The 13,684-nt window shown below is 37.5% G+C and overlaps 1 protein-coding gene across 3 annotated transcripts in view; it reads left to right on the plus strand.

The window, feature by feature from the left end:
• Positions 1 to 12,574, plus strand: part of LOC149563326 (uncharacterized) — a 266,540-nt gene extending 253,966 nt beyond the window's left edge. For all 3 annotated transcript variants that reach the window (XM_089826669.1, XM_089826672.1, XM_089826671.1), the window contains 2 exons: positions 12,015 to 12,182; positions 12,290 to 12,574. In XM_089826669.1, the coding sequence (XP_089682795.1) occupies positions 12,015 to 12,182; positions 12,290 to 12,415 (294 nt within the window). In that variant the 3' untranslated portion in view covers positions 12,416 to 12,574. The remainder of the gene's footprint in view (positions 1 to 12,014; positions 12,183 to 12,289) is intronic.
• Positions 12,575 to 13,684: the final 1,110 nt, after the last annotated feature.

The raw sequence follows: 13,684 nt of genomic DNA on the forward strand, positions 1-13,684 counted from the left end.
GTGGCGGCCACTTCAGTATGATTCCAAGGGGAGGCCGATGCTTCAATGTAGGAGATGTAATTAATGGGGACACTTTGCACGAGATTGTCAAAGCAGAGGAGGACAAAATGGAGGAATGCTCTGCAAATGGTGCGGGCTAGGCAATCATGAGGATGCAAATTGCTCGAGACAAAAGGGAGTAAATATGCTAGACATTGATGATCCAAAAGGTGAGATTCTTGCAATCACCAGGATACAAGCTAGAAAATTAACCTATTCGGATGCTACTACAGAGATTGAAAGATTTCAGGAAACAAAGAAACACATTCAAGATAGCATGAGAGAGGAAGGAAAGATAAAGCCGAAGAAGCCTACTTCAAATAGGGGTGTAACGAATATTGTGCAACAAGTCCTCGAAATTGCTATCCGAGTGAAAATAGGTGATTTATTAGAAACACTACCCCAATTGCAGGTAGCACTAACACAAGGGAAAACCCCAAAGAAAGATAAGAAGGGAGAAGTACGCACAAAAGACAATACATTGTTCACCATAGGGATGGGGAGAACACCAGCAATAGTAGAAATGGAGATACTAGAGTGCAAACTCTCAAATACTATTTTGGATGGAGGTTCGAATGTAAATGTCTTATCAGAAGAAACATGGAAGGAAATAGAGAAACCTACACTATGGCCTCCTCCGATATTTCAACTAGTGGGAGCAGACCAACATGGAATCAAGAGTATAGGAACGCTGATGGGACAAAAAGTCATAGTTGGTATGCAACAATTTTTTATTGATTTTGTGAATCACTCTGGAGAAAAAAGGATATGATGCTCTATTAGGAAGGGGATGGCTGGTTGCAGCTTAAGCTACCCATAACTACAAACGAAACACTCTATCTATTGAGTCGGAAGGAAGAAAGTACATCATAGACCTCAAGAACCAGTTAGTAAGTCAGGACTTGGCATCAGACTTCGAAGGAGAAGACTATGGAGGGATGGAACTAGATGAGGAAGGGGTACTTAGATTAGGGGAATGCTTAGAAGATGACACAAGTTCCCTTAATGAATTATTTCATTGGCAAATGGGAGACTGAAGTTTTCCATGCGGAATGTAATATGCTGGAAGTACAAGAATATGAGTCGGAGGAACAATACCTGGAAGGGTAACAGAATATAATGAAGGGATGGCAACCAAATCAACAAGACACCGGCACACATTTTTGAACAAAGGTGGAATAAGAAGAGGCCAAGCTCCAAGCATTGAACCTCAGAGAAGGAGATCAACCCAAGGAAATATGGATAGGAGATGATTGGGACCCAGTTTTGAAACTAGCAACCCTTAGAATCTTCTTGGAGTATAAGGATGTTTTTGCTTGGACGTACAAAGACTTGAAGGGAGTACCTCCGGAACTGTGTATCCATTGAATCCCATCGGTACCCGGAGCAAGACCAGTATGGAAAAGACCTTATAGAATGAATAAAAACTATGCAGAAAGGGTCGAGAAAGAAATCACAAAGATGTTAGAAGCAGGGATAATATTCAAAGTACAAACGAGTGAATGGGTATCTCCTATAGTCATATCACTCAAGAAGGATGGTGCTCAAATTAGGATGTGTAGATTTCAGATGTTTGAACACGGTAACAATAAAAGACCCATTTCCCATTCCATTTACTGATAGCATTTTAGAGGAGGTAGCTGGTCATGAGATGTATTCCTTCATGGATGGATTTTCTAGATACAATCAGATTAGCATTGCGGAAGAAGATACGCTAAAAACTACATTTGTGGTTGAAGATGGGGTATATGCCTATAATAGGATGCCCTTCGGACTATGCAATGCACCAGCCACGTTCTAGAGGATGATATTACATATCTTTGATGGAATGTCTATGGGGAATTTCAAAGCATTCTTAGATGACCGATTGGTTTACAGTGGGCAAGAGCAACACCTCAAAATTCTTGGAGAATGCATGGAGAAATGTCGAAGAGCAAGATTAGCTCTCAATCCAAAAAAATGCAAGTTCATGGTTTCGCACAAGAAACTGCTTGGGCATATTGTGTGCAAAGAAGGATTGAAGATAGATCCTGATAAGACCAAGGTGATTTTGGAAATTGAAGCGGCGTCTAATGTAATAGGTATCAAGTCATTTTTGGGTCATGTAGGATATTATAGAAGATTTATAAAAGGATTTGCCAAAGTATCAATGACACTAGAAAGATTAACCAGGAAAGGCGAGGGGTTTGGGTGGAAGGAAGAATAGGAAGATGCCTTTTGAGAACTGAAGAAAAGACTAGTCGGGGCCTCTATCCTTATATATCCCAACTGCGACAAAGAATTCCATGCCCATGTGGACACCTCCAATTATACAATAGGTGCGACTTTGGCACAAACTGGGAAGGAAGGGTTGGATCATCCTGTATATTTTGCAAGCAGGCTTCTATCTAAAGCAGAGCATAGCTACAGTACTACGGAGCGAGAAGCATTAGGTATGGTGTATGCAGTGCAAAAGTTCAGACATTACTTACTAGCTACACCCTTTACATTTTTTGTCGACCACCAAGCACTAATGTACATAGTAAACAAACTGGTGATTCAAGGGAGAGTAAGTAGATTACTAATTCTATTACAAGAATTTACATTTAAAATTATAGTGAGGCTAGGAAAATCTCATGTGATTACTGATCAGCTGTCAAGGATCAAGTTAGGGGAAGCTTTGGGTAATGGGGGTTTGTGAGGATTTTCCAGATGCACACTTATTCCAGATTGTAGTGTTATCTCAATGGAATGAAAAAATTGGACACTACTTATCAATAGCAACCTTTCCAAAGGAAATGCCTACAGCAGAAAGGAGAAAAATTGCCTTAAAAAATAGCACATTCCAGCTAATTGAAGGATTATTGTACAAAATGGGACCGGATAAAATACTGAGGAGATGTGTAATGGAGGAAGAAATTCCAGGGGTTCTAAATGAAGCCCATGAAGGAGTAGCCGGAGGTCACATGGGACCGGATACTACAGCAAGGAAGCTACTTTTGGGAGGACTATGGTGGCTGACATTGTTTGCAGATGTGAGGGAATGGGTATTGAGTTGTGACACTTGTCAAAGAGTAGGAAGACCACTCAAAAGAGACTTCATGCCATTATTTCCATCCAAACCACAAGAATTATTTGAGCGGTGGGGACTAGTTTTGTAGGACCCTTACTAGTAAGCAAAAGTCATCGGTGTAAATACATAGTGGTGGCAACAGAGTACTTAATGAAATGGGTTGAAGTACTGGCTCTGCCAAACAACACGGCACTTAGCACGGCCAGATTTTTTTATGAACAAATAGTTATGAGATTCAGAATTCCACTCCAACTAACAAGTGACCAAGGAGTACATTTCGTCAATCATACCATCAAGAGGATGACAAGTGAGTATAAAAAAATTCATTCCTTCTTCAGTCCTTATTATCCAAGAGCAAATAGCCAAGCAAAGGCCACGAACAAAGTAATAGTGGAAATCCTATATAAAACTTGTGGAGTAGAAGGGCAGGATTGGGAAGAACGAATCCCGGCAGTGGTCTGGGCATACAGGACTACTTATAAGGCCATTATTGGACATACTCCCTTTTCCCTTATGTATAGATAGGAGGCCGTGGTAGCAATGGAACATGTGGTCCCCAGCTTATGAGTGGCAGTCGAAAACAGATTGGGGGAAGAAGAGAGCCTCAAGGAAAGACTATGTACTTTACTCAAATTGGATGAAAGGACATTTACTGAATGGAGTACTGAGGTGGCACAGCAAAGGCGAAAGTTTTGGCATGACAAACATTTGAAGAAAATGGATTTTAAACAGGGACAAATGGTACTAAGATATAATGGGAAAAATGAAATAAAGCTAGGAAAATTTAAAGTCTGATGGCTAGGACCATTTAAAATTCAGAAATAAGGGAGAATGGAGCAATAAAGTTATTTACTTTAGATAACAAACCTATCAGAGACTTAGTAAATGGATCTGATCTAAGTTAAAAGCATATAAGGACAAATAAATTAGCAAGTACCCATTTTATAGTTACAAAAAAAGAGCAAGTAAGCAAAACAAGGACTATGAGTATTGAAGGAGAACGATTTGAACTAGGTCTATATATAGAGGAATTACAGAACATACTTGCCATAATAGTGGAGAAAGCACTAGCCGCACGAACAGAGAAAGGAACAACCATACAAACGTCTGTACCACACGAGAGAAGCAGTGGAGGGTGTATAGTGTTAGGAAGAAAAGAAGGGCAGCCCCTCGTATGGCAGGCTTCTGTGCGAAACCATCCCGTACGATAAGATCTTGCAAGGAAAAATCTAGTATGGTAACGTCATTCTGTACGGCAACATCCTCCAAGGCAAAATCTTGTATGGCAACATCATCCCGTACGACAATATCCTACAAGGAAAACTCTCATATGGCAGCATCATCTCGTATGGCAATTTCTTGTCAGACAAAATCCCTTACGAAGACATCACTTCCACGTACAACAGAATTTCGTACTACTGCATCATTCCAAGGAAGAGACCGTACGGTAGACTCCTATACTCTAGACTTTTGTACTACAGCAACAGGTCATATGGCAGAAGACAATGCAAGCAACGGTACCTATCAATTCTGAGAACGAAGAAGGGCTTTGTGGTAAATAGTTACATTGTAAGAACGGTTGGTACAATTTGTATAGGTGGCATATACAACTAGTTAAAAAGGATCTGGGAACTAACACAACAACACACAATGGTGAAAATAAGCATTGGAGATCCGAGCAAGCGAAACATTATGGACTCCAAAAGAAGAAATCTGTTGCATTGCAAGCAAAAGAGGTAAGGAAGATGACAAAAAGTAAAGGGAAAGTGGCAAAGAAAATCACCATTGTTGATGAGCCTGAGAATATTACATTTGAAAGTGTGATGGGAAGCGAGTGCAGGACTTGGTGGGAAAAAGTAGAGGCAGACAATCCTCTGAAGAATAAAAAAGAGCTATGTGGTGAACAGTTACATCATAACAAGTGGTACAGTTGGTACAAGTGGCATATACAATCAGTTAAAAAGATCTGGGAACTAACACAGCAACACACAATGGTGAAACTAAGCATTGGAAATCCGAGCAAGGGAAACATTATCGAGTCCAAAAAGAAGAAATTTGTCGCATTGCAAGCAAAGGAGGTAAGAAAGATGACAAAAAGTAAAGGGAAAGTGGCACAGAAAAACACCATCGATGTTGAGAATATTACATTTGAAAGTGTGATGGGAAGCGAGTGCAGGACTTGGTGGGAAAAAGCAAAGGCAGACCATCCTCTAAAGAAAGCGTTATGTACAGCACAGATAGATAAAATCATTTTCATGCTGATTTTTGAATTAAAAGGATTTGAGTCTATACTATGGAATTTAATCACAGGGTATGAGAAATCAAGTCATAAATTTGTAGTACAGTCAACAAGACAGTTTCTTATGCAGCAGAAGAAATAAGTAGGGTTTTCGGAGTTCCTAACAAAGGGCAAGAAATAGAAAAAAATTCTATGACAGTAGAAGACAAGAAGAAATGGTTGAAATTAATGTGCCGGAAGGATATTACAAGTCTGGAATGGGAAGGAATCTTGAAGCACAGTAGGAGTCTGAAGAAAATTTTCATAGCAAATGATGAATGACACTGTGTGGTAGATTTGGTTAAAAGCAAGCTCACTGCGGGCAGCCGCACTTCTAACATTGCCCTATGGATGTTACCTATAGTGGATGAATTGTACAAAGGGCAGACATATAACTGGGCTAAATTTCTTTCTGATAGACTTCAAGAATTCATGGAGTTGAAACATAAAGCCTTTCATATGCCTCATCATATAGTGGCTTTGTTTTTAGAGGCAGTATGCACTCAGGCGAGCAGCAAACACCGGGGAACACTGGTATCGGCTAACAGAGTGGAACTCTACAAACCAGCTATGACCTACTAGCTCCATTTGGATACCATGGATGTAGGATCTCACAATGGAGGTGAACCCAAGAAAAAGAAATTAAAAGAAAAAGTAGTGATCAAAAAAGCAGAAGAGGAAGAGGAAGAGGATGACGAAAGTTTAGAAGAAGGCAGTGATATGGACTCATCCTCCTCTGACTCACAGGAGGCGAAGATTCGCCTAAGTCATCTGCGGGGGACTCCACAGGCGGTGACATTTTTACCACCTATAGAGGGGCCACTTCCAACAGGGGTAGCAGAATCTACTAAACTTTACCAAAAATCGCCTAGTGATCCCAATAGAATTGAGGTAGCAGATAATTTTAATCCAAATCAAGCAGGAGACAAGGAAAGTACAAGTGGTAGCAACAAATTCTGACATGGGGGGCTTCCAGAATATCAATTCTGAAGATGGTGCCACTTATCTTTCCAGAAAAACCCTCCCATACTGAAGTCATAGATCTGAGGTGCCAAACAAAGTGTGCCCATAAAGTGAGGTTACAAACACATCTTGGTCCAGAAGTAGTCCATCTGATTGCTCTTGTGGTATAGCTAGTAAGAGGAGAGGAGAAAACTAGGAAAATCCACACCTAGGGTAGCATGATGACACTAGCTTGTACGAATGTGGCCAAGACAGGTACCGTCCTGGAGGAAGTGGACAGGTTACTCAAGGAGGAAGACATGGTGTCTTCACCCATAGAGACAGCTATTGAGGAGCAGGTTGAGATACAAAGTGAGCATGGGGAACCACCAAACACAACCTCTTTTGCAGTCAAGGCCAAACTGTTCCTCACTGAGCTTCATGCCATGGAGCAGTCTACTCGGAAGATTGTGTAGCAGGCTAGGGCTCAGAATCTGGAAACTATCATCATGGCAACAGAGGCCTTGGCCGCCTTTATGCAGACTGACTGCCACACAGATTGGGGACTACTAGAATAGGGTGGCTATTCAAAGGAGGACATGGCTACTACATGGACATCCAGCTCTATCATTTCCATGGGATAGGACCAATCGCCTCTCATGGAGGCACTGACACCAATGGAGGTTTCCTTTCAGGGAACCTTCTTGAAACTTCAAAAGGAAAAAAAACCTAGCTAGAGTTTGGGGGCTAGAAAGGAAGAGTCTTCAACAGCAGTGGGCCGTGGAGAAAGTTGTTGCGCAGGAAGCCTGGAACAAAGAAAAAGAGGAATTGGAGAGCAAGGTCGCCTCAACAGAAGCTAAAAAGATGGATGCACTATGGGTATTGCAAGGCGTTCGGACAAAGCAAAAGACAGCTGAGCTAGACTTGCAACAGCTAAGGGGAACTCCGAGCACAAGGATGTCCTCCCATCCTTCCTCTTGAAGTAAAAGTTGTTTTTGTTGGTTTCATGTTCTGCAGTCGTTTGGAAGACGACTCCTTTTTTGGGGGGATAGATGTAGTTGGAATAAAGTAACTATTATGTTTAGTACTTGTTAAAGCTAGTCAGGTTGGGTAGTTAGGTGGTGAGAAATGTGTTGGTTGGTTTACAACTAACCGACCCTTCTATAAATGTCTAGAACATTGGTAATGTACTCATGTTGGTTTTTGGTATTAATAAAGAAATCATTTCCTTGTCTACTGGTATTGTGGTATGAATGGTATGTTCTAAGTTTCACTTCATATGGATCAATTGGATTATTTTGTGTATATTTGTGAAATTGTGTGATATTCCAATCTACAGTTGACTTATGTGTTTAGTGTCTATTTACCACTTCAGAAAATAAAATAACACACTTTAACCAGAGGGTCTTTATCAAAAGAATAGAAATATTCAAGGGTTTCATAAAAACAAAAGTCTTCCTTCAAAAGTTGCCAAGTCCATTGAAAGTCATCTTAGGCTCGAAGATATCATCACCTAGATTGCAAATGTTAATTGTAACTCTATTAAGGACAGAGAACAAACTAAATTTGTTTTTGGCTTGTGTTCCTCAAGGCACCCTCCATTTTTATATGCATAGCTGAAACAATCACCAAAAACTTGCAAGACCTGAAAGTAACTTAGAGAAAATATCACTTGCACATCATAGGCAAAAACTCACCCAAAACTTGCAAATACTCACCAATAACTCAAGGGTTCAAGTTAAAAAATTGGTCATATTGAAATAAAATAATCCATCCAAAAGGAGGTAATTTTCATCATCTTTTGGCACAGTGGCAGAGATAGAAATGGTAGGAGCTATCGCTAGATCAAGTCAATCTGGTTCTAGCTAGTGAATCTCTTGGCAGAGACACAATCCAATCAAACAGGGGGCAGGTGAGAGGGTAGCCATTGGGGTCCACCCAATAACGACGACATAAATCAGGTGGGAGGGAACCAGAGTGGTGGGGCTAAAGATCTACAACTCACCCCAGCAAGCTAGAATTCACCATGCCTATAGACTTGGATGAGGTGGTACATTAGAAATATTTAACAATAGAAGTATGAACATGATGAATTTATCATAGCGAAAAAATTTATGCTTGATGCCACCACCAAACAACCTGCCAATGATAGCTATGGATCTATTGCTGATTGTTAGTAGAGTAAGGAGTCCCGCATCACTGAATGTCAGTATCGCTCACATAATTACTGTTCTAGAATATACATTTGAAGATCCCTATTTCACAAACCATTGTGAAGAGAGAAAACATGAATAGATGAAAGGAATGATTGTGAGCATAAAGCCATGTGTATTAGGCCGTGAATATGATATATATAAATATAAAAATACAGATAAAGATATATTTCAGAAACAATCTAAGAAAGAAAACTTGGAATATATAATAATACAAATAAAGATATAATTATATAAGAGTACATATATTACTGATAATGCCCAATTGACCAGAGAAATAATGAGAATTTCATATCCAAGGCAGTCTTTCATATGTACTGGCTGGTTTGTCACCCTTATCTCCTTCCACGTAAACTTAACATAAAAAATGGTGAATGGTGATCCGAAAAATGACTAAAATTGAGGCTAAAAGTAATGTGGGTATCAAGGGCTCTACACGAGTGAAAAGACATTAAGTAAGAGCTCTCTAAGGATTTTGAGATCTAAAGAAAGAGAATGAGGGACCAATTTTAAAACATACTTTTAGAAAAGGATCTTAATTTAATGCATCGAAAAGGGAACACTAGAAAGAAGTAATAAATGAATGGTAGGTAGCAATGAATATCTATAGAGAGAGAGATAAACCACTACATTTGTCCTCCATGCCGAAGGAAATAATGACCCTTTTCTATGCTTTTATAAGAAGTAATCCACAAGAGAACATGGATTAATCCTTTATCATAAACCTTTACTCCTATGACTAAAATCTAACCTTGTTCCTAGCTTTTAAACTTTAATAAAGTCTTATATACCTAAGGTCACCCAATCCCCCCTTTTTCCCCATGTATTCCTTAATTGGCCAGTCTATCAACCACTCAATTCCCTTCCCTATATATATGGTTGATAGTGAAGTGTTTTAGATGTTCTAATAACTCTAAACCCTGCATTACTAGATCATTTGATTGCCAGTTCAATGTCTCCCCTTTTTGAATTGCATTGATAACTAATGTCGAATTCCCTTTGATTTCTAGTTTCTCAATGCCCAATCTCCTACAAAGCCTAATACCTTTTAATAATGCTGTGAATTCAGCTATGTTATTAGCATTTATGCCTATGGGCTTCGCTAGTTCAGCAATTTGCACCCCTTCACAGCTGTGAACACAACATCCTATACTTAACCACCACGGGATTGTCCCTTGAGGCGCCATCAAAGTTCAACTTATATCACCCCTCAGCTGGGGTATTCCATCTACAATCTCTTCTTAGCTGGTCCAAGTTGACTTTGGAATCACCAATGAAGCAGGTATCTTTAAACCCTGCCATATATTCCTGATCTTATCATCCCATTGAGTGGATACTTCCCCTATCTTACTTAACATGTTTCTATTATTAACTACTTCAACAATAACATCTTCTATTTTGGTAGTGATCTGATCGAATCCTAAATTGGTCTCTAACATCAACTGGTAATTTTGTTTTCCAGCTAAATTTATTCATTAGCTAAAGCATGTACTTGTTAGAATATTTGGATTTCAGAAGTACATGGTTAACAATCTCTTCCTCCTTTTTTGTAAAGCGCCCAAGCTGGCTCTCACTAACTATGCTGAATAATATGATGATGGTTTTTTGTGATTTTATGTTTTTGTGGTTTTTTGTGTTTTTGAAACATATATATAAATATATTCTTTTTTTGAATTTTTCAAAATATGTCAAATACAAATAAATAACCCTCAAGTAATATTCCAAATACTGAAATGAAATTTATAATTAAATTACACCGAAACCAACTTGCACTTTATTGCACTATACTCCAGAAAATACAAATTTAGAAGAACCTGGTCTGTGCAGTAGTTCTTCAGTATCTTTCTCCAATGAAAACGCAGGCCTGTTTGTATGATTGTAGCCTTGGAAAGAAGGCATGCAAGCAGGCTTAAGAAAATGGTCGTGGCAGAACAGAATGGTCACCATAAATGGTGTTTAATTGCAGCAAATATAAACACCCAAATGGTGGCATTTCATCAGACTGTCTGCACGCCAAGAATGGGTGTATAGCAGATGAAACCACCGCCCAAAGACAAGTAATCAGCACAGAAGATCGATGCCAGGAATGGGAGAACAATTTTATCCAAATTCAGGTTGGATAAGCACCCAAGTTGCATTTTATATAAGGCCAAACAGCATGAGATTTAGGTGTTTGAATGCAAGATTAAAAAAAGCATCAAATTGCAATTATTCTGGGGGCTCAATTGCGGAGATGATAGTTACCAAGCCACAATGCTAAATCATCTTCCAAGTAACAGAGATTACAGTAATGGAAGCACTCAAATCAGTTTGCATCAACCAACTCAATTCAATATAATTCAGCACTGAATTCAAAGCACACTTAAGACTCGGTAGAATTAATGCCATACTGTTATACAACAACAACAAATTGGATCTGAACTCAAGAGGAATCAGTCCTCGCAATCTTCAAACTCTCAGCAAGAAATATCAAAAGCAAAGACAAGAATGAGATGATTGTAATTGCTTCATGAAGCCTCTTTTACAAAGCACTCGGCTTCTCCAATACACCTTTCATTAAAGTTGCTTCATCAACACACCTTTCAATTAAAAGCTTCCATCTAATTATTTTAAACAAATACCTTTCAAGCGCATGGCTTCATGAAGACACTTTTCACTTAAGAGGCTTCTCACTTACACCATCAAATTATAACATGAAATGAGTCCCTTGATAATCAACAGCCTCATTAATAACTTATTATACATGAACTCCATGAATATGCTTAATCCATTGTTGATGAAGATCAACCTTCAGTGCTTCCACTGCACTGCTAAAATAGAAACCATCTCAAAGTAAACCTACCTGCTACAGAGACCCTCAAAACTCACTGTCAACTCATGATGAACTGGTCCATTTTGGCTACAGGATCCTGCTAAAACAGGGACATCACATTTTTACATAAAACACATCTAGATGGACCATTCTCAAAAACCATTCAACAGTAGTAATCTGCTTCTGCAATGCTACCCATGCAAACTTACCTGCTTTTGGGAAACATTCCTTACCCTAACACAGCTTCATTGGTATTTTGATTTGCCTCACTTGTTTCTTGTTGTAGCGAGTGTTATAGCCATCCTTAGTGTTGTACTCCCCACTCTTAACAAAAGCCCAAATGATCTTATCTTCCATATAACCTATTTTCATAAAATCACAATCCAAAAGTGATTTTTAAAATTATGCATTGAAAACTTTGGACTGAATTAGACGCCTAGACAGCTTACAACTTATACAAAGAATTGATTTCATTATCTAAAATGCAGCACTCATCCACCTTGTAGGGATATGAAGGTCAACCATTTTCATTTATGAACCAGGGGAGTGCATTTCCCTTCCTTATGTGAAGAGCAAGTAAAAGTACAAAAATAATTGTTCTCCACAATTTAACAAAGCCATTGTTTCAGTTACATTGAATGATTTATTACCAAACTGTAATGTTTTGTAATGTAACAGGTTGACTTAGAATCATCATCAATCCGTCCTGCCAAAGATAAGCAATGGATGAAAGCTTACAAAGAAGAGCTCCTCAAATCAGTATTAACTACGAAATCTCGAGTGACTGTACACTGCGGTAGCTGGTCTCATGATATCCATCAAGCAAATTTACTTCCTACAAACAAGGTGAGCTGGGAAGACAAAATATATACTGGGTACTTATTTCCTCTCCAATTATAAATTAAATGCTTTGATAGATGGGTAACATGACTCCATAATTGAATATATGGCAGATAAACATATTAACTCATGGGATAGATGATCATCGTTTAGCGAAACAATTGGATAACCAGGGCAAACTTGTCAAAATTGTAATGTCGGAAATATTGGCAGAGATGGATATTCTACAAAACCTGTAATATTTTTTCTTCTTTTAACTTTGGGATGGTAACTATTCTGCATATGGATCAAGTAGTTTTCCACTACACACCACCATTTTGCATTGACACAATCCTATGACATCACCATGGAAAGAGATGTTGAAGAATAAATGCTAATAGAAATGATGTTTCCATAAATTTTTACTAAAAATATTTGAAATTATTCAAATGCTTAAATAGCAAGTACTAAATAAGACGAATTTTTTCATTCATTTATGTTGGTTTGTTAAATAAAGTAAAACACTCAAAAATAAATAAATAAATAAAAATTCAAAAATTATTTATAAAAACTAATCAATAAATCATAATTAGAATTTTAAGTAAACTTGCACCCACACCCACATATATATAAGGTATATCCATACAATAATGCTTTAAATATAGAATTGTCTAGATAAGCTAATATATACAATAATGCTTTCAATATAGAATTGTCTAAATAAGCTAATTAATGCATTTATATAGAAAACAACATGTATTGAAAGCTTTGTCAAATGAAAATGAGATGAAAAGTAAAAAGTCAAAAATAATAAATTTGTTTATAATGAATTTGTTTACTTTGCAAGTCTTTAACATAAGGAATTGTATTTTTATGTATGTTGATCCCTATGCATGCATTACAACAGTTCATGCATTTGTATTTTTATGTATGTTGATCCCTATGCATGCATTACAACAGTTCATGCATTTGTAGCTAACACTTTTTTCATTTAATTATGAAGAGAGACTTTGTGAAGTTTATACCATAAATTTTTAGTCACATCCCTAAGCATTGATCTCTCTAAAATGTTGACATTAAATGTTCTTGTTGCTTTGAAAAGATGAATTGGAACTACAAATCAACCAATTAATATATTCTTGTTTTTCTCTTTGGCACTAACATCATTTAGGATAATTTTATGCTCCATGTCTCACTTTGTCCAATGAATATATGTAATGTCACCATTTTGGAGGTAATTTTATTTAATTAATTTAATTAATTAAGTTGTTCAAAATAATGAATATTTTATGAGGATGACTAATTAATTATTTTAATTAAATAAATAAGTGGTATTAAGTTAATTATTTATAAAGTTATCAAATAAATAAATATTAAAAGGTAACTTTATATTTAATTAATTTAATAAAGTGACTTGAATTATAAAATATTTTATAAAGTCGCTTAATAAGTAAAATAAAATAATGTTTTAGAAGTTTTTGGAGAAAGTAGAGAAAAAAGAATAAATAGGGTCTTGGGCTTCATTCTCA

This window comes from Cupressus sempervirens, chromosome 4, assembly GCF_028749045.1.
Source record: "Cupressus sempervirens isolate cs-2001-9-10 chromosome 4, ASM2874904v1, whole genome shotgun sequence".
Taxonomy (NCBI): Eukaryota; Viridiplantae; Streptophyta; class Pinopsida; order Cupressales; family Cupressaceae; genus Cupressus; species Cupressus sempervirens.